Source organism: Cheilinus undulatus, linkage group 2 (genome assembly GCF_018320785.1).
Source record: "Cheilinus undulatus linkage group 2, ASM1832078v1, whole genome shotgun sequence".
NCBI lineage: Eukaryota > Metazoa > Chordata > Actinopteri > Labriformes > Labridae > Cheilinus > Cheilinus undulatus.
The window spans coordinates 12,096,383-12,124,063 of NC_054866.1; the positions used below are offsets into that span (position 1 = coordinate 12,096,383).

General features: G+C 42.3%; 1 protein-coding gene across 1 annotated transcript in view; it reads left to right on the forward strand.

Moving 5' to 3' along the window:
* Window positions 1-27,681, forward strand: part of LOC121522310 (calsyntenin-2-like) — a 347,129-nt gene that overhangs the window by 99,477 nt on the left and 219,971 nt on the right. The window contains exon 3 of the mRNA XM_041806529.1: window positions 17,381-17,576. Coding sequence (XP_041662463.1) covers window positions 17,381-17,576 — 196 coding nt within the window. The remainder of the gene's footprint in view (window positions 1-17,380; window positions 17,577-27,681) is intronic.

Genomic DNA, 27,681 nt, shown 5'->3' on the forward strand with positions numbered 1-27,681 from the left:
TGGTGCCCTCAGGTGGCTTACACGCCACATCTACACCTTATATCTGCCTCAGCCCAAACATGCCTAAAAGTTCTGCATAGTACTCTATTTTTGAGGTACGATCTCAAGGTAAAAACATACCAGCCCCTTTTTGACCCACCACTGTACTTTCGCTATGCAGAAATTGTTGGTAGTTTAGTTTAGCATTGAGCAATTTATACCTAGGGTACCTTTCTTGTAAATTCATGTATTTTCTTTAATTCATAACTCCGTATACATTATTTGTGATACAGAATATTGCACACATTACTTCATTTCTGATGAATCAGGCTGTTTTTGAAGGTGTGCTATATTTCTATAAAGAGCAATTTGCTTGTCCTGTTTCTCAAGAAAGACAAAAGTTTGATCAAGTCCTTTCAATTTGATAAAGCGGTGATTTTTGCACATCTTGCCTATCTTGTTACACAACAGAGATGTTAAAGATGTTTTCTTTAAACGTGTCCTACGTACATGCAATACAGGAACCTCAGGGTGTCTCACATCCATCATCCATCTGTCTTGCTGTTTCATCCAACTGCCATGATTGTTCGTCTTCTATGTTCCTAGTTCTCCCAGGAGTAAGTGCTGAATAATGTTCAGCTAGTCCTTTCCAGCGACGTCCCACAGGAAGATGATTTTCTCTGAGGCTATTCTCAGACATTCTCTACATGCCTGGCGTCACTGCACTCGCTCTGCCATCTTTCTTCTCCCCCATTTTCCATTTTCCTGTCTTGTCTTCCAGCCTTAAGGTAAACACTGCCAGCAGTGGTAGTGCAAGTGTTACCTGAGGTCATTGTCTTCCTCTGTCTGCAACCATCATCCATCCTGCTCTCTCACTGCGCTATCAGCCTAATGCTGTCATTAGGACAGGCTTTACTGTAAAGGAGAGGTCCCCGCCTCATGGACTCTGCGGCTGCAAGAGCTTTTAAAAGAGGGGTGATGTAACGGATAGCAATTTACATATAAAATACACCAGGGATATGGGGGCTGTGTTGAGGCAGCATCAACATTTTGATCTTGTTTCCCTTGCAAATTCTTCTAATAGAGCGTAAACAAGATTAGCATACGTTTTGTGTGTTGGCCAGTGGGGACAGGATGCCTCTACAGTTCTGTGATGACTCCATGAAAAGTATTGTAGAGTGTTTTCTGCTCACCCTATTTTCTGCAGCATTCATAAGAAGAAAACGTGGCTCAGCATTCATCTTTGCCTCAGCTTGGCACATGGATAATTTAGTTCCGAATTCAATAGACAAAGCCTTACATCTTGATGTTGGCCTCAGTCCAGGACCTGTAGCCATTGTGAGCTGGGAGCCGAGCCCGAAACACTCAGTGGTGATGATGGTGAACAGCTGGACCCATTGGCCGGAGTCGCAGCCAGAGGCATGCGATGACATGATCGATAGCTTAATGACAAAATTCGAGCTTGTGTTTTGGCAGGACAGCACTACATAATGTTGATAATTACTCCATCACAGAGATGTGGACCTGGGACTATTCCAGGAGAATGTGGGGTGAAGGGCAATAAATGGATGGAGAGAATATTAGGTAGAGCTCTTAGGGTAGGAATCTTTATGTGTTATTATTTATCTGAGGGCTCACTATCCTTGGGTTTGTATCAGAGATGCTCCAATGCAGAGATGCTTGCAATTTTGTTTTTAAGGCAAAAAAATAACTTAAAATTTAAAATGGTGCACCTAAAAGGTCAAAATATGAGAAAAAAAGTGAAAACTATAAACTGACAAAGTCAAAAAATTAGATAAAATGTCAAAATTATGAATTGACAAAGTCAAAATATGAGACAAAAGTCAAAATAATAAGTTGAAAATGGTCAAAATAAAAGAGAAAAAGTCCAAATCATAAATGTAAGAGGTCAGAATATGAAATTAAAATCCAAATAATAGATTGAAGTAATAATTGTGCAATGTAGAATTGAAAATATGAAAAGAAAACACAAATTAATTTATTTTCTTACATTTCTTTTTCTCTAATTAGTTTTATTCCTTATTTTTTCACATATTTATGACTCAAGGACATTTGATATCATCAAGGTTAAGTTTACATTTTTATACTGGAGGAAATCTGCAGACCCTATATTTTAGGGCCAATTATAATAAGAATAGGATATGATCTTGTGGGCCAGGTGTAACCGTACCATCGGCCAGATTTGGCACCCGGGCCTTGAGTTTGACATCCTTGGTCTGGGGTTAAAGCCCTGACTGTGTTGTATTTTTATGGCGTAACATTTGATGGGCATCAAGTGTAAATGTGCAGAATAACTTCAGTCCTGTGTAACTGACTAGTTCCTTTGATGCAAACAAGTGACAGAGATAATATGTAACCATTCAGTTGTTAATTAAAAAAACATGATTATGGAGTCCTCGAAATATGGGTTTAGTCCACTTTAAGAGCAAACGCATATCATCACTGTTCGGCACAAACCTCTTGTCCAAAATACATTTATAAATACATTTTCAGGAAGTAAAAAGGGAAATGAGCACACTCTTAAAAATTTAAAATCAGACACTTCGTTGTCTTAATACTAAACTATTATCATTAAGGCACACTATGCCCATGTCACAAATTAATAATATTTTTGCCAAAAAGCAGCTAAAATGGTGGACCCACTAAAATGGACATAGGAGTTCTGGTTTTGTTGAAGTACCTTCAAGCCAAAAGAGTTGTGGGGTTGCTCCATTGCTGAACACTTTTACAAGCCACTGACAGATGCAGAAGATGACCAACAGCACTGTTAATAGCAATAGCACATTTAAGATCATGAAATAAAGAGAGACAAGATTTCTACCACACAGTGACAATATGACATCTTGACCTTGACAGCTTAACAGACCAACATGCCTGTCTCTGCCCAGGACACTGTCACTGTAAATTCTGCTTACATACGTTCTGAGCATCACTGAAGACAATATAAAAATGATTGATTATATTGAAGTTGGGCATGGTGTGTTAAATGATTTTTTTTAACTGGATTTTGAGAAGAGATCTGCCATGCCTAAATCAGGCCAATCTAAAAAGAATGAAGAGAATCTGCCAATTTACAAGAAAATTAACCAATCAACTTTTTACAGTTTAAAGAGTCATTAAGTTATGTGTACCAAAACTTGAAAATTTTGAGATTATAAAGTTGAAAATGGCCTATTGTGTGAAAAATCCCACCAAATAAAGCAGTGAGCCTTGCACAAGTAATGGAATTGAGAGCTTATTAAATTATAGTTTTAGTGGGACTGTGATAAAAGGAAATACTGTGCTTGTTCTTGAATTGTCCCTCTAAGGAAAAATCTTTTTGAATTGAACTGAACTGGGATGTCAGCCCAGAATCATCACATTATTATTAGTATCTTAAAAGAAACATTGCTGAAAATTGGGGCTATTTAGAAAAAAATATAACATGCTGAGCATCCTTGGATCGAGCAAACTTTTCAAACTTTTTAATCTTGTAAAAATATGACTTGCAATGTTCAAGTTGATCAAGTGACAAACTATTTCTTTTGAACATGAAAATTTTTAGTTATTCCTTATAAAATAACAGATCCCTTAGAGTTGTTTTTTGGTGGCTCTGATATGCCCTTGCCTTGTTTTATGACCATTGTTGTGCGTTTTCCGCTCATACTATATAGGTTACATTCTGTGTTTGAAACTTGCGCCTGCTCATCCTTTGCCATAACATTAGAGCAGCTTAAGACCAGCTGGTACAAAGGGGTTAATTTGAAGTCAGTTGTACCTTCTAACTCTTCAGACATAACCTTTAAATCAGCTGGTGTGCTCGGATCTGTCCTGTTAGTCCTACTGTGATCTGGATACCCAGTGATAGTAGCCTGCTCATGGATGTTGCTAACTCTTCATCTGATGGCTGGTGCGTAGGCTGTTGTTTCAGTGTCATGACCGCTTCTGATGACTTCTGGGTCAAAGCTGTTTTTGTCTTTTGCCTTCAAAATTGTTCGTTTGTCCATTTTGTTAGCTGAAATGAACTCTCACTGCTAATGTTGACTTTGAAAATAGCGCTTGATTGTCTGATTGGTGGAGTGTTTACCAATATGATGATTTTGCACACAAGTCAGGATGTGATAGGCTACCTGGAAAAGACTACACGCTCTCCACACTCTCCACACCAGAAAACTAACACACCAAGTTTACGTTTAAACACACTCACAGGCAGATGTGTAGGTTAGCCTTATGCACCCGCTGCTCCTGAATAGTAGACAGTGTGTAGATATTCAGAAAAGTAAAGTTTGTTCATACTTTCACCATCTGACTGACAGTTTGTCCTGTAAGGCAACAGTCCAGTTGTTTAGCCTAGTTGAGCTATAACTGTAGCTCAACTTTACTATACATGTAAACACTGACTTTGTGGTATTAAAATGGATCTTAAGAAAAGCTGCTTCAAATCACCATCCAAACAGGTCAAGAAAAGACTAAACTTTGGCTTTAAGTAACATATTTCAATTCAGAGCAGGTCTTTCATTAAAGGAGGAAACTTGGACAGGGTAATATTTTCAAAGGACAGAGCGAGGCTTTGAATCAAATCCACTCATGCTCTGTGTATTCTAATTTATGACTGCTCATAGATTTGTTCTGCCTTGTTGACCTTAGATCTAATAAACCCTACCTCTGGTCAAAGGCAGTGTCAGGGAGGTGATGGTGTCAGTTTGGTGGTGCAGCCGAGCTGTGCAGAGAACATCCTCAGGGGCATTAATGGGGGTCATAAACTCTGATACGGATATTTGAACACATTGAACTCAAACTGGCCTTGCTCAGACAAGGACACATGCTCTCCCCTGAGGCCATTTCCATGAACTGAATTGGAAAATAGAAACTATTGATCCCACTCGGTGTTTAATGTGATTGCCTTGGCTGTGTTTTGTTAATGTTTAACAGGATTTCTTTCTCCTCAGCCTGGTTTCTTCTTTAGCTGTACTTATTTAAAAGCAAGACGTATAAATGGCCAATTTCTCACTTTACTTTTGTGAGACAAAGCAGGAGGAGTTGCTACTTTGGGGCTGTATTTTGCAGGACAAAGGCAGGAAGTTATCAGGATCAGACTGGAAGTATAATTGTACATAATCTAAATGTAATCCACCAACAATATGCAAAATAATGAGGGGGAAAGATGTGTAATCCAGGCTTAGACTTGCTATAAATGGCTTAAATCCGGTCATTGTGTGCAGTGGACTTCTCTGTGGTGACAGGCAACAATAATGTGGCCTTATAGTATTATAAACTACACAGAAATATCTTACAGAGTGCTGTTAAGACTGCAGTGAAGGATTTTAACAGTTTGCAGAGCTCTGACAAGAACATTTAAATCCTACATTTTCTTATATTTCATTATGGAGTGATCTCACAATGAACTCTCTGTGGAGAAAGTACATTACACTGGTACAAAAACATCCACTTTCCAGTCTATTTCCATGTCAGTGCTGTGAAACTTGATTATTTCTCTTCGTCGCTGTCTGAAAAGCCTGAGCAGATTGTTTCTGAGCACACCTAACCATCAAGTAGCCAACTGATTAAATTGAGGTGTTTGTGTCTGGCGCTGCTTTCGATGCCAGTTTTGTTATTGATAGCTTGACGCTTGCACAGCAAGTGCTTTGGCCCGGCTCCAAGTCCAGGCTGAAGTAATTGACACGTCGCCCGCTGGGGTTTGTGATTAACTTTATTGACATATAGGGAGAGGTGGGTGTATGGTATCTCAGACAGTTGGCAGAGCTAACAGGCCTTTCAAGCTGTGGAGACAAAATAGCATTGATGTTTTCAGTTCTCAAAGTACTGCTGTCCAGTAAAATGCCTGGAGAGGGGAGATTTAGAAGTACAAGCTGCAGCTGCTGGTGTTTCTCTGTACCAGACCAGACTTGTCCAATATAACCCACTATGAGCGTACTGTAGGGGTGCAACAGTTCACAGAGGTGTTGGTTCAGTTCATTTCATGGTGAGTTGAGATCTGATTCAACAGGAAAAACAATTAAAATAAAATACAAAGCATTAGAACATTATCTAAATGTGCCTTATTGAAGCAATTTATGATTTATAATATGTGGTCACGTGAAATTCTGTAAAGAATGATCCATCCATCATTAGACAGTGTCCCAACACTTGAGCACTTTTAAAGTAGTTGGGGTCCTCTACTGCATACACAGTCTTTGAAACATACAACTACTGCTCCACTGAGAGTATCCTTACACATGGCATCCTGGTGTGGTAGAGTAGCAGCTCTGCAGCAGACAAGAAGTCCCTGCAGAAAATCATTGCACACTGCACAAAACATCACACACAAACAGCTACCTGCCCTGGACACCATCTTCACTTCCTGTTGCCAACAGAAAACAACAAACATTCTGAAGGACCAATCTCACCCAGCCCATCACCTGTTTGAACTGCTGCCCTCCAGAAAACGCTACAGGTCCATCAGAACACGAACAACAAGATTTTTTAGGGGAAATTTTTACCACAAAACCATTTCCATACTGAACTCTGACCTCAGCACTAGGCAGCACTAATGTGCAATAACATGACAATAGTTTAAATATGCAATAACTTGTTCACCAGTAGCACTTTATGGATCAATATGAACCTTATCCTACATGTATTTTATTGGAATTGCATATGTGGAGAGTGTGTGTGTGTGTGTGTGTGTGTGTTCTGGTATGAAAGCTGAGTGTTCGTGGAATGACAGTATGATTGTATGGATGCTCTTATTTTATTTTAGCATTTAAGTCCTTATATTTATTGATAGACTTTTTATATTAGGCGTTATTTCAAGCCTAGTACTTGAGAGCACTTTCATTTCATTGTATGTCTTGTACAATGACAATAATGAAATCTTTAAAAAGTTGGGACACTAAAAAATGGAAGATACAACAGAATGCTGGTTTGCAAATCTCATAAACCCATATTTATTCTCAGTAGAACATCAACGGTATATCAGATGTTGAAACTGAGACATTTTACCATTTAACAAAAGCTTGTAGCTCATTTTGAATTTGATGGCAGCATCACATCTCAAAAAAATCTGGACAGGGCCATGTTTGCCATTGTGTAGCACACCCCTCTTCTTTTCACAAGAGTCTGTACATATCCTGGAACTGAGGAGACCAGCTGCTGCAGCTTTGGGAAAGGAATCTTCCCTGCTGTTGTGATGGATTTGGTATTTTGTTTAGAATTGTTTTGCTGTAATATGAAAGGCCTTCCCTGAAAAAGACGTTGTCTGGATGGGAGCATATATTGCTCTGAAACCCCTTTTCAGCATTGATAGTTTCTTTCCAGATGTGTAAGCTGCTCATGCCATAGGCACTAATGCAACCCCATACCATCAGAGATGCAGACTTTTGAACAGTGCATTGATAGCAAGGTGGATGATCCCTCTCCTCTTTGGTCTGCAAGACGGTGTCAGTGGTTTCCTAAAAGAATTTCAAAATTGGATTTATCTGACCACAGAACAGTTTTCCATTTTGCCTCAGTCCATTTGAAATGAGCTTTGGCCCACAGAAGATGGTGATCCCATATGTCTTCTTCATTGTATGATACAGCTTTAACTTGCATCTGTGGCTTATTGAACTTTGATGACAGACAGACAATGATTTCTGAAAGTGTTCCTGAGTCCATGCAGTGATTTCCAGTACAGAATCATGCCTGTTTTTAATGCAGTGCCGCCCGAGGCCCTAAAGATCTTGAGCATCCAGTACTTACCTTTGGCATTGTCCCCTGGGCACAGAGAGTCCTCCAAATTCTTTGAATCTTTTAATGATATTATGTACTATAAAAGCTGGGATATTCAAAGTCATAGCAATTTTGGGCCCTGGCGTAGCTCAACTGGTAGAGCAGGTGCCCATAAGCAGAGGCTGTAGTCTTTGATACACTGATTGCGGGATCAGTTCCTGATCTGGGCTCACTCTTTCTCCCCATATTGCTTCGTCTCTCCTCAGCTATCATATCAATTATATGTAAATACCCAAAAATAACCTTCAGAAAAAAGTGTTCTTTTTGGCATTTAGTGCCCAAAAGAAGAGTTGGAAACAGGGATGAGAGAGAGGAGGAGAGATATGCAAGAAAGTAGCTACAGGCTTGTCTTGAACCAGGGCCACCCTAAACCACAAGGCCCATCTGTGCCCCGTTGCACAACTTTTTCATGCCGTTTTTCATAGATTAGTGAACCTTAAACCATCTTTACTTCTGAGAACCTCAGCCACTCTGAAATGTTCAGAAATTTTCTTTTTTACTTAGTCATGTTAGTGACCTCTTGCCAATTAACCCAATTAGTTGCAAAATGCTCCTCCAGCTCCTACGCTTACTTTTCAAGCATTTTGTTGCCCCGTCCATACTTTTTGATATGTGTTACTGCCATCAAATCCAAAATTAGCTGGCATTTTTTTAATATCTGATACACATTATATGTACATGGCCTGATATATGTTCTATTGAGAATAAAAATGTAGGTTTATGAGATTTGCACATCATTGCATTCTGTTTTTATATTCTACACAGCACCCCAACTTTTTTGGAATTTGTGTCATATTTTTCTGTTTATCTTTTGAAGTAACACATTTTTGCACAAATAGAAACCCTCAGAGTAATCTTTGTTAGAGTGGTGGGGTGAGGTAAAGGTGCTGCCATCTCTGAACACTTCAAAGTAATAACATGTGATGTGTTGTTCTCCTTCATCCACCTACTGATTCTTGATGTAAGCGTTTGACTGACAGGTTCGATAGTCCATCTCTTCACTTTGGTGTAACTCATACACTCAGAGGGGGGGTGCTGGGTCTGTTAAAAGACAGTGGGATGTCATTACCTCAGTGAGAGGAGCCTTTAATGTAATTAACATTGAAGAGATGGGGGCTGGCAACCACGCGGTCAAGTAAATCATCTCACACCCCCACTGCAACATTCATACCCACAAACACAATCCCTCCCCCGCTGTAAACCCCTGTAGAGAAAGTGTGTCTTTAATTAAAACTCCCCCCACTCTGACTCACACACTCTCCGCTGCAGGTTTCATGTGCTCCATCAGAACTCGCAGGCTTGATTAGTATTAATCCTTATCTCCGGAATGGACAGCTCCTCAATTGTGTTTTTTCCTCGGCTGGCTAATTTCATGAAGAGCATAATTACAGCGTTTTCAATTTCATCCCTCTCCAGAGTTATGAGAATGACGGTCTATCTCTGCACCGCAGCTGAGAGAGTTGTGCCGTGTGTGACGGCGGATCCGTTTATTTCAGAGAGTTGTGAGGTTGTTTTTGTTTGAGGAGGAGAGGTAGCAGGTTACACAGGTGAGAAAAACAAGGGATCATTTTCTGATGCGTCCAAATTGAAAAAGGTGTTCACATCATTACATCTGTGTAAACTTCAGACAGGGCCTGAATTCAGTCTATTTTGTGGGCATAATTTATCTACGTGTGTGCAACCCATCCCCTGAGCCAGGCCTGAACTGTATTCATTGCCAAGCCTGATTCAAACCCTGCATTGGTTATCATCAAGTGTGAAACTACAATTTCCGGATATTTGATAGACAGAAATCTCTTCAGATAACATTTTAATGAGAGCACCCTGCTACTCTAACCACTAACCCTCTGATGAAAATGAATATCAATGGACCACAAACGGGGTGAGCAGGCATGCCCACACATTGATGATGATGAAGATTTTCACCCGTTTTTGTTGCTTAACACAAATTTTGTCACATTTTGACCCATTTTCATCCCGTTTTTCCCTCGATTTTAACCACTTTTGACACATTTCTGACACCTTCCAATCTCATTTCACCTTTATTTCTGCCTGTTTTTGCAATTTATAAACCAATTTATGCCACTTTCCCACCTCTGTCAACTCATTTTTGCCACTGTTAACACTTTTACAACTTTTTATATCTTTTTTTGCTACTTATAACCTATTTTTGCCATTTTCCAATTTTTCCTTTGCCTCATTTGTCCCATTTTTACCACTTTTAACAAATTCTTGCCACTTTTGACCCCTTTCTGTGACTTTTAAAATCCTATTTCACCATTTAATTTGCCCATTTTTGCCATTTTAACCAATTTATTTTACTTTGCACCAATAGTCCCACATCAGAACCCCTTTACATCACTTTTCCGCTCTTTTTCTTTTTTTTACCAATTTGAACCCATTCTTGACACTTTTTATACACATTTCACCACCTTTTCTACCTATTTCTGCCACTTTTAAACCCTTTCCACCTCTTTTCTCTTTTAGATTAGCTAATACTGACAAACATTTCTTCATGTGAATTGTTATGACCAGTGGTGCCACTAGAGAAGTAGGAAAAAAGTCTACATGCACATCCAAACCTAGGTGGGGAGGCACTGAGCCGAGAAAGAGACCGACAAAGAACAGAAAGACGTCTCGCACACTACAGGGCTCCAAAAATACAATTATTTATTGCACTAACACGCACTAAAGAAGTGCCACACAAACTCAAATCCATTCATCATTTTACATAAACGCAATTCAAGTTAGTTCAAGTGAGAATTACTTCACTCAACTGGTTGGAAATTTGTTAAGTAATCAAAATAATTAAACTGGCAAAAGTGGCCTGATTATTTTTTTGAGTGGTCAGAATAACTTTGATGAATCAGCCAAATATCATGCTATGCATGCATCTACCATATTTCCATAACTTTATTATCATAGTAGCACTAGGGTGTGAAAGTACACCTTTATTGACTTGTTTTAACACAGAAATGTGTGAAAAGTAAAGAAAGCAGTAGGTATTTCTTTGTTTCTCTTAAATAAATCGATATAATATATAGATGGCACGGATATTTATAATCAGCTGATCCTAATTATCACCTCCCAGCTCCCACAGCCAATCAAAGCTCTTTCTCTCAACACAGCTGTGTATCTAAATATGTATGTAATATGTACTAGGACATACTAATCCCTGCTTGCATGAATGCAGATGCACCACATTGCTACTGATGGCAACCTCCTCCACCCCAGCCTCCTCCTTTATAGTATAAAGCTTGTTGTACCCTCATTTTTAGGTTCATGCTACTATAGAGTAATTGATTTTGAACTAATCTTACGGTATTCGGTGTGCATTTTTATAATGTATCCATCCATATGGAGGTAGCTATGCACTCCCAGTCAAAGCATGCTAATTGACTAACCCAGGGAGAATCTTTTGAGCAGAGTCTTCTTCATCAAGTAAAACTATACATCCATTTCGCACTCAAATTGTTAAATGAATGATGAGTTTTCCTGACTGAAATGAGTATTGAAGACCTGTTTTTATGACAAAAAGTCCAGGTTTCAAACTGGAGACTTCAAAAATGATCAAGGTTTGTGTACACTTTGCTATAGGATTTCTAATAACTGCCTGGAAAAATGCATTTTTACAGCAAAAAAGAGTAGACAGAATCAGTCCATGGATCTTTATGGAGGTACTCATATTTTTGACTAAAAATTTGACTGGATTTAGATTTTGAGGACTCTCTCTGATGCAAGAGGACTGTTAATGATTGAATATTAAGATCAGGAGAGTATAGGCGAGCTTCTATCGGTGAGCTGTGTCTTATTTGTTATTGTTTGTTTGTTTGTAGCCTGATAAATGCATTAATTGTGGCTGCTGTGGTGGTTTATCCTGAAATTGATAAAATCAGAGTTTTCTGGTGGTGTATGACATGTGGTTTACTTCTGAACAGTCATTTTGGAAATAACACTTTGGTCTGGAACACTCATCGTACATTTAACCATTTTTTTAAAGATTTATTTTTGGGCTTTTTATGCCTTTATTCCATAGAAAGAGGACAGTGGATACAGTCAGAAATGGGAGAGAGTGGGGAGAAACATGCGGTAAAGAGCCACAGACCGGATTCGAGCCTGGGCAGCCCACGTACATGGGTACACCTTAGACCGCTTGACTATCTGTGCGCCCCTCATTTAACCATTTTATTGCAAAATGGATATAAAGTTTAGCTTGACGGAGAAGGCTCTGTTCAACAGATGCTCCCTGGGATAGCCAAGCAGCATGCTTGGACCTTCCAGGGACCACATAGCAAGAAACCTCCATATGTATAGATACATTTATAACAATACATACTGAATACAATAAAATTAGTGCAAAAGCAATTCATCCATAGTAGCATGAATCTAAATATGAGGGTGTAACAAGCTTTATGCTATAAAGGAGGAGGCTGGGGTGGAGGAGGTTAAGCTTTGCCAGCAGCAGCAGCGTGGTGCATCAGCATTAATGCAAGCAGGGATTAGTACGTCATATTTAAACGCATCGCTATGATGATAGAAAGAGCTGTGATTTCCTGTTGGATCTGGGAGGCAATAATTGGAATCAGCTGGTCTTCAGCTGATCACTGCTGGGTGTATGACTATCACATTCTCAGATTTTTAAAGGGTTGAAGGGTCAGGAGCCCCACTTTGAGAGTCACTGCTTTAAGGTTTAAAATTTCCCATTTCAAGTGTAAAAATCCCCCCAGAATTATAACAGGAAAACCCCCTACCTGCCATTTCTAATAAAAAGAAATATTGGCCTGAACTTAAGGATAGGACTTTAGAAAACAAGCAATATTCTTTGTGCTGTGAGAAAATATTTAAATAATGTGGGTGTGACAGTTTCAGTGCCAGTAAACTGCTGCCTAGACCACAACATGCTCAGTAACAGTGATATCCAGTAATCTGATTTACTTGCTGTCTATGCAGAGGGTGTTCCAACAGTAGGAGGATGAAAGGCATGTCAGCTCTGATTAAAGCTGCAGAACTGGCACACGTTGAGTAAATGTAAGCGTGTGTTTTCATGCCTTTGCTTTGGTCACTCTCCAGCAGAGAGATCAGAACTGCCCTAAGGCGGTGGCCATGTTCCCTTCCTTCTCAGCTCCTCCTTTCATCTCCCTTCATATCTCTCTCTTCCTCCTCTTCCTCTGAGCGCTGCGACTGTTTCCCTTCTGAAATCTGCTCTCTTACTTCTCACTCAAATGCTCAGTAAACAGCTGCCGCTCATATCTATGCACTTCTATGTGAGAGGAGAGGCCCTTCTCTGCTATATCTGCTTGTGTGTATAGACGGATGTGCAGGCGGCTCATCAGCGCTGCTCTGTCAGCTTTGATAATAAGTTGGGGCCCTGAGGCGCTGGGGCCCCAGATACTTTGTCACACTCCTCCAGCTCTGCAAACACAATCCAGCATTGCCAGTAAAGAGCCTCTGCCTTGGCTGATAATGAGCTCTGTGTCCTCAAAGATAGTCTACTGTGGACGGACGCCAGATTCCCTGGAGGGGTTGAGTGCTGCACGACTTCTGACACCAACAGGACAGCAGCGGAGGTCCTGAGCACACATTCCCACTAATAGACAGTCATTAATTTAGACTTGATTAAATGAAAATGTAATCATGCCCAAGGGGAGAGTTAGTAATTATAGTGGCAAAGGATAAGGCAGAGAGAGGAATGACACAAACAGAGAAGGTCTGAAAAGTCAAGTGAGTTGGTCCAATCATTTTTGAGTTAGTAAAGCATAAAATGATTTTAAAATGTTCAGGAAATCCTCTGTGGAGTGCCAAATATCATAAAAGAATGATTCATTATGCCAAATTATCAAACAGTAGTGATAACTGAGCAAACAGACCAATAAAGAAACAGCACTGCAGCATCCGTATCCATTAGTTTACATCCATTAGTTTTAAACGGCCCCCCTTCAAGAAGACAGAGTTCCATGTGACCATAAATCTAACTCTTAAAAGCCTAATGTGACGTGGAGACACATATTTAGCTAACAGTTTAGCACAGTAATTAGCGCGTGTGAGCTCTCAGCCTCTGCCAAGCACCAGCCGCCCAACATCTGTTCCTCCGCTGCCGCCGGGGCCAGCACTTCTATCCAGATCTCTCCCCTCCCTCCGCAATTTTTGCCTCTCAGCAGTTGACAGAGCACTTATCAGGTCTGGAGTGAAGTGATATGTGGAGGTTTGAAAGAAAGAAAGACAGCGACAGGTTTGTCGCCTCCTCGCAGCGGTTTGAGCGTTCATTTGGGTCTTAAAAGAGGGAGGTCGTCCTCCTGCAGTCACCTTGACCAGTCTCGCAGCTCCCCCACAAGCTACAATTAAATCATGTTGTGCCACCCAGCCTCAGCTGTGGCTGTGTGGCATCAGCATATCTTCAGCATATTCACCCTGATGGGGAAGCTTCTGTGCTCTCCTGTGTATATTGGATTTATTTCTCGCTCCAGCAGTGATGGATTTTCCATTCGCCTGTCTGGTATGATGGCGTACACTAAAAAAAGCAGCACATCAAGACTGTTGCATCTTCTGTCACTCCCTGCTGCACACCGTTTGCTCAATGCCATTTTTATGATTTTGCACTCCACAGCAAGCCATGCCTCTCAATATTAACTCTGATAAGCGTACAGGTCCATTTAGAACTGCAAAGTACCTACTGTCCTCCATTCCCATTCATTACTAATGGCTGTCCTCCTCTTCCTGACCACCACAAGACATTTGAACCTTTAAAACAATAAAAGATTTTTCCAATACCAGTCGATAATTTAGCACCGATAATTATCCCTATGCATCAGTCAATATGAAGTGCTGTTAGATCATCTTGGCACATTGAATAAAAATGGGTTTGTTAACGTACAGACAAACATTTAAAGAGCTTTACCAGATAGCTTAGCTCATTCAGCTGTTCATTTGTCTCCTTAATAAAATATTTTGTCAGGCAGGCCAACTTTCACTTAGTTTCTTGACATGGATCTTAGCCAAATGGTCCGGATCTCTGAAGAGAGCAGGAATACTCTTCACTATGAGGAAGGGTGGGTTGAGGTGAGGCGGAGGGGATTATGACAGAAACAGGATGAAAGGGGAGAGAAAGGTGGAAGGTGGTAGGAAATAAAGTTGCTCTTATCAGAAGTTGCCAGGAGCAATGTACACACAAAGCTGTTTGGAAATCCAATTTTGTCTCCGCTGTTCGTTTAAGTGATATCAGAGCAATTAGCTGTCACGGGTCAGAGTGTGAGCCGTGCGCGGTAAGTGATTTCCTGAAATCCCGCTGGTAGAAGCACGAGGTCGAGTCAAGTCTAGACGTAAAAAAAAAAGAAAAATCTCTCTTTCTCCACTCTACAAATGGAGCTCTTCTTCATAGCGCCCTCTAATAAATGTCAGCCGCCTCTTGGCTCTTTTGTTTTGCTCTTGTCAGCTCACTCACTCTGGATTTAAATGGATTTTCCTCCACTATATTTCTCCACAAGGGTGACTTTGAGGCCTCGTATATTTATTTGAGCCTCATGTAACTCAATTGTGCTGTATGTTGTTTTCTGTTCAGCTGCAGAGCATGTCTGCACATTTGCAGTTGTGAAGGAGGAGGGGGGCAAACAGCAGGAATACCCTTGGTGTTTTATTTCCACAAGAACAATTAAACAGGTGCATAGCTGAGAATATGATCTGTTTATAATACTCTAGTGTGACTTCCTGCTGCTGTGTTATATCGACATCATAGTTTGTATTCATCCTAACAGAAAGAATTTTCAAGTAGGAGGGAGAAATATTACCCAAGGTGACTGAACATGGGAGAACGTACTGAGAGCTTATTTATGCCTGTCCAGCCCCTCTGTAAAATATATAAACCTCTGAATGAACTCCATCTGCTGCTTCTCTTGTCCTAAAGGTACCCCACTGGTTTTTGATCATTGCAAGTCAAAATAGTCAGTTTAACATGCAGAAGAGAGGAGCTGTTGAGGACACGATTTGCCTTTTTGAGTATTGCACTTGTAGTGCCCTTATACTTTTTCTACTGAAGGTATATCTTCAGTATGCACATTTGGACAAAACCTGTCATGATCCATACTGAAAAGAAACAGGAAAAGCTTGCAGAGTTTTCCAATATTCATAGGGCAATATTAAAGAGTAACTAAACCCAAACCTGCAGACATTTGTCTACTAGCATGCTGAATATGTGGATATTTGTTTGTTGTTGATTAGTTAGGGATAAACGTCCATATATTCTAGATTTGTCTTTTACAAAGTGAAATATTTCAAGACTTTATTTTTTGTTCAAATCAAATCAGATAACCGTTTATGGCTTACAAAAACTGAAAATCCATTTTCTCAGTATATATAAATATTACAAAACACCAATCAAATTTATGGATTTATGGTAATGAAATATACTTTAGGAAAATATGTCCATTTATGCACCCAGTTCTTACTTGGGGCTCTTTTTGCATACATTCCTGCATCAGTGCAACATGACAAGGAGGCAATCAGCCCGTGGCACTGCTATAGGGTATTGTGAAGCACAGGTTGCTCTGATAGCAGCCCTGTATGGTCTGTATTGTTGAGTCTGGTCTCTTATCTTCCTCTTGACAATACTCCAGAGATTCTCTACGAGGTTGATGTCAGACCAGTTGGCTTGCCAGTCAAACACAGTAAAACCGCAGCCACCATGCCAGTTTCTAGTTTCAGCCTCACTCTGAGCAGGTACCAAGTCCTGCTGGAAAAGAAAATCCATATCTAAAGCTTCTCAGCGGATGGAAGCATGAAGGGCTCTAAAACTCTGCTGGTAAATGGCTGACAACATTGACTGGACTTGATAAAGCACAGTGGGTCTAGAGCTGTAGAACCTGAAAACACTGGACCTTGAGTTCTGTGCCTCTCTGATCTTCTTCCACACTCTTGGGCCTTGATTTACACATAAAATTCAAAATTTACTTTCATCTGAAAACAAGGTGCATGGTTGGAACCGTCTGAGGTCTAATACTGGGACATTTTTGTTTCAAAAAGTTGAATTTGTTGAAAATTATCAGAAATTCAAGTTGCAATACTTCGTAAAGGAGTTGAGAGTGGGTCCTGAGACTTGATCAGTTGAGAACCAATGATCTAAGTCTGTAGGTGTCAATCTTAGTTTGCAAGCCTTTTGATTGACTGCCGAGTAGTTCAGGGTGTATCCCACCTCTCATTCAACGACAGCTTGGATTGGACAAGCAGGTTGGATTATGGACTGATGGATTTTGTTAGAAATATGCATAGTGACTGCCCATGTCAGATTGAAACCCACCTACTGCAACTGAAATGTCCTATTTGCTGATCAGGAAGAGGTGGCTTATGTTCTGCAGGTCTTTTTAACCACAGAGCTCAACGGTGACCACCCACTTTTTCAGCAGCTGTGGTTTAGAGTCCTCTGTAGTGATAAAAACCTACCTATCATTTAAGTTGGAGCAGCTGATGGGTTTAGATTATGGGTAACACTGATCTCCACCAATCAGATGTACTGTGACACTCCAGCCCCATTTAAAAGTGCTTATCTGTCATCTTGAAACACTGCCCACTCTCGCCATGTATTCAACATGTGATCAACACTGACCTCCTCCTCTCCCCCTTTCCTCTACCTTTCTGTCTCTAGGAGAGATCTGTGCATTCAACATCCACGGCCTGGAGGCTCCATTTGAGGCGGTGGTGCTGAACGGTACGTCTGGTGAGGGTCAGCTGAGGGCGCGCGGCCTGGTCGACTGCGAGCTGCAGAAGGAATACACCTTCATCATTCAAGCGCACGACTGCGGTTCAGGCCCCGGGGGCACAGAGGGCAAAAAGTCTCACAAGTGAGTATGACAGACAGAAGCAGCAGCAACAACAGGCTTTTAAATCCTGACAGAATGCACACATACAAGCAAAAACATTCAAACAGAATTTACATGGTTATTGTTCTGCAGGGAGTGATTTAGAGGTTTGACTTCAGGCTTTACAAGAAGCGAATGTTCTTCTTTGACCACTTGCAGACATGTGACATTAGGTTACATTACATTTTAGTCAATAATTGCATTAGATTTGTATTTGTGCTCCATAAAAGTAACAGAGAGCAACCTTTATAGAATTAGCCTATTAAACACAAATGTCAATGGCTCTGCCTAATGAGTGATTCACCTAGAGGGTGCTCAGAAACAGAAAAACTCATGTAACCTGGACTAAAGGGGTTTCTTTGTACACAGGCAGTGATCTGAAAGTGAGAACCTTGATGTATATGTGGCTGTCCTCACGAACTCCTCTTTTTTGTCTCATTAAAATATGAGAATCAGCAGCATAGAAAAAAAGAGAGGGGAAAGTTAATCAAAGCCTAGAGGTTGTATCCCAGAAAAATATAAATGTAGATGTAATATCTTGTATTGAGATGAATTTTGAAATGTTTTCATGCTTGATTGAATAATTCAATCCCCACTGCAAATCAGGTCTAATGTGAAAATTACAGACTTTCTGCTTTTTGTAATAAACAAAACAAACTAAAGCAATTAAAACAGCACAACACAACTAATGCTTCTAGTGGTTTCCCCAAATCCAACTGTAAATGCAACTTATAATGACTTCTCCATTCTCAAAATATTCAACCCCTTAACAGAATCCCTCACAACAGTTCAAATATGCAAAACCAGTGTTGTTTCAAACACACCTGATATTCAAAGCCTTTTTCATTGCACCAGATTTGCTTGAGCTTTTCAGTTGCAAACAGCCGAGAGTCTGGAAATTTTCACAGTAAACCTGATTCGCAGTAGGGGGTTGAATTGTTTTGATTTCAACTGGGACATGTGATTAACTCAATCAAACTGGGACGAGGCAGGTTAAAGGGATATTTCGGGATTTTTTAAGTTGGGTGGTATAAAGTGCTTGGCTATAATAGTGGCATTAGTCTCCAGTCATTTCTGTTAAAGTTGATCCTGTGCTTATTTAAAGCTCAGAGAGATCCATGGCATAATGGCTGTAGATGGGAATGTTTTATCCACGTAGTTTAATGAGTTTTACATAAAAAATGGGCCAAAAAAATATGGCTTGCCTGTGCGCTGTGTTGAAAACTTACAAAGCACTTCTTTTGCTTTCCTATTTGATACCACATAAGAAAGAAAAACAAATCTCAGAAGTATCTACACTGTTTCTGTTTCTCTCCTACTTGATGGCACATTGGCATGTTGCTGTGCACCAGTGGAAGGTAAGCTCAGCTGTGCCAGTGCATCCTTGTAGCTAGCTAAGCTTGTTAGATTGCAGGAAGAACAGCATTACATTATGTACAACTTTTGATGAAAGGGATAATAACAACATTATAGAAATGTTGGGTCAAAAGCTCCCTTTTTGTTTGTTTTAGTGAGTGATGCAGTATTACACATGGCCTGTGTGTAATAATGTGGGCCTTTGCTCTGTTATTTGTCAGATTAGGTAAATTCTAAGGAACTCAGAGTTTGAATTAATAAGAAATGGCAAATGATGGTAAATGTAGCCTTAGAATATTAAGTAAATCCAAATCAGTTTAACAAAGAAAGTATTTAATATTGGCTAATGGTGTAAAATTTTTATTTTGAAAAAATCTTAAAGAATTTGATGACAAATCAAATGAACATTACCAACTCATATTTTCATATATTCCTGCTTATATAACAAAATTCACCTGTTTTTTCATCTTTAAATACAGGGATTTTTTTAATAAATGCATAAAGCTAAAAGATACAACACGTCACAGAGGTTTCTTAAGGTTAAAAAATACAAATACCTTGCCATGTCAAACCAGGTGCTTCCTCACCAGATTTCAAGGGTTTGCACAGAGCAATCTGCTTCACCTTTGCGACTTGGAAAAGTAATCTGCAGATCATTTACATCTAAATTATCTAGTCACCTTGGAAAAATGTAAAGCCCCATGTAAGTGAGAAATGCAATCATATTATGTGAGCTGGATTTATTCTGTCCTTGTGTGCTTGGTGTTAAAGATTTGGATGTATTTCATTTCTATTCAAACTGTAACTAAAGTGCAGTCTTTACAAGGTTTGTTTCAATAAAGACAAAAATCTTGAGGCACTCTATGGTTCAATGGAGGTTTTATATAAAAACACAACCCAAGGCAATGGAACAGAATGAATAAAAAAGTCTTAGAATTAGGAAATATTAAAAAATGTATTGCCCTCCCTGGTGCTTTGATGTTAAAAAATGCCACAGAAGTGCCCTTTTGAATTCCTTTATGGTTCATAAAACATTATGAAGTGACCTCCAGTATGCCCTTCCAGTGGACCAAGCATGAAAAAGTGCCCTTCAGATTGCTCCTCCAGTGCACAAAACTTGGTAAAGTGCTCTCCAGGTTACCCTCCGAGGGGACCAAATGCTCTCCCATATACTTTTTATTCCACATTGCCGGTGACAACTGCTTTTACTGAGCAGTTATTCTTCTAAATGTAGTTAAGGCTAATTTCCCCCCTTGTGTATTATTGTCCTTTTTTAATAATTCCTGTGGTGTTTTACTTTGTTTAGTCGTTTTATTTTTGTGGAACTTCCGGTTTCCGGAGGCTGTGACTGGCTGCTAACCTTACTGTGTTCTCCCTGAGGCTTCCTCCCCTTCCCTGTGCTGTGGAGAGTTCACACCTGCAGCATATCACTCATCAGGAGCGCTACTTAAGACCTGCTGCGGCTCTCTACAGCGCCTGAGTCTCGTCTTACCTACCTCACGGTAATCGTCAGCTCCAGGCTCCTTCTCTCACGAGATTCCTCCAGAGAAGTTCACCAGTGTTTCTACCATTGAGATTTTTGAGTATTTTCTAGTGTTTGTCATCCTCTTGTTCACCTCTAACGTGCCTCTCCATTTCCTTCCAGTGCCTCCTGCCCAGATCACCGCAGCCAGCTCCAGCACTCTCTCTCCTTCTCGGACTCTTGGATTCACCCCTCCTGTTTCCACTTACCTGTACAATAAACCTGTTCAAAACTGCTATCCGTCTCCGCATCCTGGGTTCAGCCATTACCAACACATAACAGAAGACTCAGGCCAGAAAATGGACTCAGCGGACTCGGACACCCTCAAAACAGCAATCACTCATCAAGGACAGCGACTTGGCCAGCACGAATCTATTCTCAAAGGTATCATGCAATCTCTACAGACTCTCAATACACAGGTCTCCAACATCTCAGAACAGCTACTCTCAGCCACTCAGCCTCACCACCCCTCTCCAGAGCCTCCACCTGTTAACAATCAGCCACCCTCAGTAGATCCTTCACCTCCTCCTCCCATCCCCCACTTTAGGGAGCCTCAAGTCCCTCACCCTGAGTTCTTTTCAGGGGAGATAGGTAACGCCAGAGGTTTTTTGTTACGTTGTTCTTTAGTGTTCGACCAGCAACCCTCGAGTTACCCCACTGACAGAGCTAAAATAGCCTTTGTTATGAATCTGTTACGCGGGAAAGCCTCCCGCTGGGCCACTGCTGTGTGGCATAGTGAGTCCCCAGTGTTAGCCTCTTATTCGGTATTTTCTAGTGAATTGTGTCGCATCTTTGATCATCCTCTTCAGGGTCAAGAGTCAGCAAAACGCTTATTTTCCCTCTCCCAGGGTTCCCAGTCTGTGGCGGACTTTTCCATTGATTTCCGCATTGTTGCTTCTGAGAGCGGGTGGGGGGAGGCCGAACTTAAGGGTGTGTTTTTGAAAAGTCTGTCAGAGGAACTTAAGGATGAATTAGCTTCTCGGGATGAGCCCGATTCCCTTGAGGGCCTTATCTCTTTAGCTATTCGTATAGACAATCGTTTGAGGGAGAGGCGGAGGGAGCGGAGTCAGTATAGGTCGTTCAGGTCCCGTACCATAGCTCCCCCTTCTGGTCAACCCACTCCCTCTTCCCCTGTTAGACCTAGACCTTCCAGTGAGTCCTCCTCTACCCCTGTTGACGAGCCCATGCAGTTAGGTCGTGCTAGGTTAACCCCCAGTGAACGCCAAAGACGCCTTAGTCTCAGATTATGCATTTATTGTGGTCAGGCGGGCCACTTCCTGGTAAATTGTCCCCAGACGCCAAAAGAGAGGGCTCACTCGTGAACGAGGGCACTCGTGTGAGCCAGACCTCCTCCTCTAGCCCTCCCCTGCGCGTAGTTGTTCCCTCCAGTGTCCTCTGGGGGCGCGATTCCGTCCCCATAAAAGCACTCATTGATTCCGGAGCAGATGATAATTTCATTCAAGACGACCTTGTCCAACAGCTCCAAATTCCCCTCGAATCTTTATCTGCTCCCAAGAACGTCACCGCTTTAGATGGCAGACTCATTGCTAAAGTCACTCACCGGACGGTGCCCATAACCCTTATTATTTCTGGCAATCACCGTGAAAACCTCCAACTTTTCGTTATCCCGTCTCCTCATGCTCCCCTTGTTTTAGGTCTCCCTTGGCTCCGGTTACACAGCCCACAGATCAATTGGAAAACCGCCACTATTACCAACTGGAGCGTCCATTGCCACTCCCACTGTCTCCGTTCAGCCATTCCCTCAGTCAGTCGCCCCCCGGTCGCTCCCAATCCTCCCGATCTGTCTAATGTTCCCCCTGAGTACCATGACCTAGCACAGGTATTTAGCAAGGAGCTAGCTGTCTCTCTTCCTCCTCATCGCCCGTACGATTGTGCTATTGATTTACTCCCCGGTGCACCCCTGCCTAGCAGTCGGCTCTATAACCTCTCAGCCCCTGAGAAGTCTGCCATGGAGACTTACATTCATGACTCGCTAGCTTCAGGTCTCATACGCCCCTCCTCGTCTCCACTAGGGGCTGGGTTCTTTTTTGTAAAAAAGAAGGACTCCTCACTCCGTCCTTGCATTGATTTCAGAGGCCTGAATGACATCACTGTTAAAAATAAATACTCTCTGCCCTTGATTGACCCCTCTTTTGAACCCCTCTGTTCCGCTCAGGTTTTTTCGAAGCTAGATCTTAGGAACGCTTATCATCTCATCAGGATCAGGGAGGGGGATGAGTGGAAGACCGCCTTTAAGACCCCCATCGGCCACTTTGAATACCTGGTCATGCCTTTCGGTCTCACTAATGCTCCAGCCGTCTTTCAGGCCCTTATCAATGATGTGCTCAGGGACATGTTAAACCGTTTCGTGTTCGTCTATCTAGATGATATATTGATCTTTTCCCGTTCGCTCCAGGAGCACCAGCAACATGTTAGGTTAGTTCTCCAGAGACTCCTAGAAAACAAGTTATATGTCAAACCCGAGAAGTGTGAGTTTCACACCCCATCTGTGAGTTTTCTAGGGTTTATTATCGCCCAAGGCCAGCTCCAGCCAGACCCAGCCAAGATCAGGGCAGTGACAGAATGGCCCATCCCTAGCAACCGCAAAGAGCTCCAGCGATTTCTAGGTTTTGCCAACTTTTATAGAAGGTTCATTAGGGACTATAGTAGAGTGGCTGCTCCCCTCACTAGGCTCACCTCTCCCAGCTCCCCCTATCGGTGGTCCCCTGAAGCTGCTGAGGCTTTCTCCCGCCTTAAGACTCTGTTTACCTCGGCCCCTGTCCTGAAACACCCTGACTCTTCCCTCCAGTTTGTGGTCGAGGTGGATGCCTCTGAGACCGGAGCTGGGGCGGTACTGTCCCAAAGAGACCCTAAGACCCAGAAGCTCCACCCGTGTGCCTTCTTCTCTCGCCGGCTGTCCCCGTCTGAGAAGAATTACGACGTTGGAAATAGAGAGTTGCTGGCTGTGGTGTGGGCGTTACAGGAGTGGAGGCACTGGCTGGAGGGCACGCAGCACCCCTTCATCATTTGGACGGACCATAAGAACCTCGCCTACCTACGTACAGCACGCCGGTTGAACTCTCGGCAGGCCCGGTGGGCGCTCTTCCTCAGCCGTTTCAACTTCACCCTCTCATACCGACCAGGCTCTCGCAACACTAAGCCTGATGCCCTCTCTCGTGTTGACTCGTCATCCCAAGAGGATACGGAGCCTGACCTGATTCTTCCCCCGTCCTGTGTAGTAGGAGCTGCTACATGGGACATAGTACAGACTGTTAAGGACGCCCAGACTATCCAGCCAGATCCCGGTACCGGACCCCCAGATCGTCTCTTCGTTCCAGACTCAGTTCGCTCTCCAGTGCTCCAGTGGGCTCATTCGTCCAAGCTTACTTGTCACCCAGGTTTTCAGAGGACCCTAAGTTTCCTCCAGCAAAGTTTCTGGTGGCCTGGAATGACCAAAGACACCCGGGAGTTCGTGGCGGCTTGTCCCATCTGTGCCCGAGGGAAATCCTCCCACCAGCCTCCTGCTGGGTTGCTGCGCCCCCTGTCTACCCCTGGTCGTCCCTGGTCACACATCGCCGTGGATTTCATCACCGGTCTACCGCCCTCTGCTGGAAACACGGTCATCCTCACTGTGGTGGATCGGTTTTCCAAGGGAGTCCATTATATCCCTCTCCCCAAGCTCCCTTCTGCCCTAGAGACTGCTCAACTCCTTGTTCTCCATGTTTTCAGGCTTCACGGCATCCCCAGTGACATTGTGTCGGACCGCGGTCCACAGTTTGTTTCTCGTGTTTGGAGGGAATTCTGCAACGAATTGGGAGCCACGGTCAGCCTGTCCTCCGGTTATCACCCGCAGAGTAACGGTCAGACTGAGAGAGCCAATCAGAGTTTAGAAGCTGCTCTTCGTTGTGTTGCTGCCCATCACCCCACCGCCTGGAGCTCTCACCTTCCTTGGGTCGAATATGCACACAACTCGCTCACCTGTTCAGCTACCGGCATGTCTCCATTCATGTGTTCCCTGGGTTATCAGCCCCCCCTGTTTCCAGAGCAACAAGCCTCCGCATCGGTACCCTCTGTGCAGCAACACCTTCAGCGGATCAGAGAGGTGTGGCGATCAGCCAAGGCTGCGCTCTCGCGCACGGAGGAGCGCAATCGCAGATCGGCTGACGCACATCGCACTCCTGCCCCTGAATATCGTCCTGGCCAGAAGGTTTGGCTCTCCTCCAAGGACCTTCCTCTCGCAACGGAATCCAGAAAACTTACCCCCCGCTTCATTGGACCATTCGAGATCACCAAAATCATCAACCCCTCTGCTGTGCAGCTCAAACTCCCCGAGTCTATGAAGATCCACCCCACGTTCCACGTATCTCTGTTGAAACCTGTATCTACCAGTGACCTGAGCCCTCCGACCGTCGCCCCTCCACCCCCCCGGATCATCGATGACCATCCTGCCTTTACTGTCTCCAGAATCCTGGATGTGCGACCCCGAGGCCGGGGATACCAGTTCCTCGTTGACTGGGAGGGGTATGGTCCGGAGGAACGATCCTGGATCTCCAGGAAATTGATTTTGGATAATAATTTGTTACGAGACTTCTACAGGGAGCACCCGGACAAGCCTGGCAGGACGCCAGGAGGCGTCCGTTGAGAGGGGGGTACTGTGGTGTTTTACTTTGTTTAGTCGTTTTATTTTTGTGGAACTTCCGGTTTCCGGAGGCTGTGACTGGCTGCTAACCTTACTGTGTTCTCCCTGAGGCTTCCTCCCCTTCCCTGTGCTGTGGAGAGTTCACACCTGCAGCATATCACTCATCAGGAGCGCTACTTAAGACCTGCTGCGGCTCTCTACAGCGCCTGAGTCTCGTCTTACCTACCTCACGGTAATCGTCAGCTCCAGGCTCCTTCTCTCACGAGATTCCTCCAGAGAAGTTCACCAGTGTTTCTACCATTGAGATTTTTGAGTATTTTCTAGTGTTTGTCATCCTCTTGTTCACCTCTAACGTGCCTCTCCATTTCCTTCCAGTGCCTCCTGCCCAGATCACCGCAGCCAGCTCCAGCACTCTCTCTCCTTCTCGGACTCTTGGATTCACCCCTCCTGTTTCCACTTACCTGTACAATAAACCTGTTCAAAACTGCTATCCGTCTCCGCATCCTGGGTTCAGCCATTACCAACACATAACAATTCCTCATTCATTTTTTTCTCAAAGGTGCAGTTATTGCAAAATTAGAAAAATAAATCTTAATCAGGATTTTATGCTATTTCACCATAAATGTATGACAACTTTTGTGTGCTGGTACCTAACTGCATTTTATCAATTTTGCTGCTTTTTCTCAAACATCCTGAGTCCACCACGACTGGGCAACCTTTGATAAAAGCTCCTTTCTTCTCCATGTCTTCTAATAATGTATGGGTGCTTCACAAAAACATGTTGGCATTCTGAAAAGTATGTTCATCTAGCACTTTAGACTTAATCAGGGCTCCTTTTGCATGGATTACGGTATCATTGCTGGGTGGCAAGAAGACGATCAGTCTATGGTACTGCTGAGGGGTTATGGAAGCCAAGATCACTTTGATAGATGCTGTAGTTAATCTGATGTTCGCCATGATGTTTTGTGCAGGTCATTTTTGTTTGCTTACACTTACGGAAGTTTTCAGTTCTATTATAAAAGCTACAATTACTTAAAATTGGTAAAACACATGTTACAATTTTTAATGAGATGATAAACACATTTAGGGAATATTTAGAACATAACATAGCAGCTACTTAGCTTACAGAAACATTTTTCCTCCGCTTATGCATCAACAGGTTAAAGTAATACAAACAATTTGTCAAACTTGTTGGCTTTCCTGAGAGCAGCCTCTGCCTGCATTAAAAAGCCTTCAGACAGTTTCTCTGCCAGCTGTATGCTGCACATCTCCCCATACTGTCTTTTTGCTCAACCCCCTCAGCCTCCACTAACAATAGAACCAAGCACTCAGATCTATCATCTTGTCTAGCTTATAGATGCTTACACACCCACAGTAAACACAACCTGAAGGGGCTGTCAGGCCTCTGAAAGTTAAATCAGCAAAGCATGGTTATCATTTGCATTGTGTTTGCTGTGTTTGTGTTGTGTCACCTTGTTTGTATATTGCAAATAACTGATTTATGTTTTTATTTCTGAGTATGCCTCTGACCTTAAAGGAACCCTGGATGTTCAGACATGCTGACTTTGTTGGCTCAATATTGATATCTTCTATATTTATGTAGTATAAATAAAAACAGTACCATTTTAGTTTTCAGTTCAGGTTTTTAGTCATGCTTAAAAACCTTTATCATTTAAAACCTGGATGCAGTTTTCATTATAGGTGCAATGATGAAGAAATGACTGTGATGGAGATGGAGATGATTTCATGACAATAGATGTGAAAGGCAGAACAATGCAGCCTAGAGGGCACCAAAGATCACTGTAGAGACATCCAAGAGTGCACTTTCTCTGCATTTTTCTTTTTTCCCAACAATATTCCCCTCAGAAGTGAGTGAGCCTTAGTTTCTATCTCACTGCACTGAATGCACACATGTCAGACATGCATCCTACCGTCAAGCAATCAAAGAAAAGTGTAGGAGCCTAGCAAAGGAAGTAGTTAGTTGTTTGGATGCTTTAAAATTAACCTGTTTAGATACAGTGCCTGTAAAAAATATTCATCCCCTTGGGTGTTTTACCCTTATTTTTTCATTTTATAAATCAATCGTGGTCAAAATAATTTGGCTATTTGACAAAAAAATAAAAAATAGATAAACTCTTTAATGCCAAAGTGAAAACAGATTTCTACAAAGTAATGCCAATTTAATAAATTCTAGTCAGTATTTAGTAGATGCACCTTTGGCTGCAATCACAGCACTGAGCCTGTGTGGAAAGATCTCAGTCAGGCTTGCACACCTGGACGCTCAAATCTTAACCCCGTTCTTCTTTGCAAAACTGCTCAAATTGAGCCAGATTGCGTGGGGAATGGGTGTGAACGGCCCTTTTTCTCTATTAGATAGAGGTCTTAGTTTGACTCGGCCACTCCAGAACATTCACCTTGTCTTTAAATCATTTCTGTGTAGCTTTGTCCTCCAGGATTTTTCTATATTTTGCTACTTTCATTTGACCCTCTACCTTTACCAGCCTTCCAGGGCCTTCTGCCGAGAAGCATCCCCACAGCATGATGCTGGCACCAGTGTGCCTGATGTATTT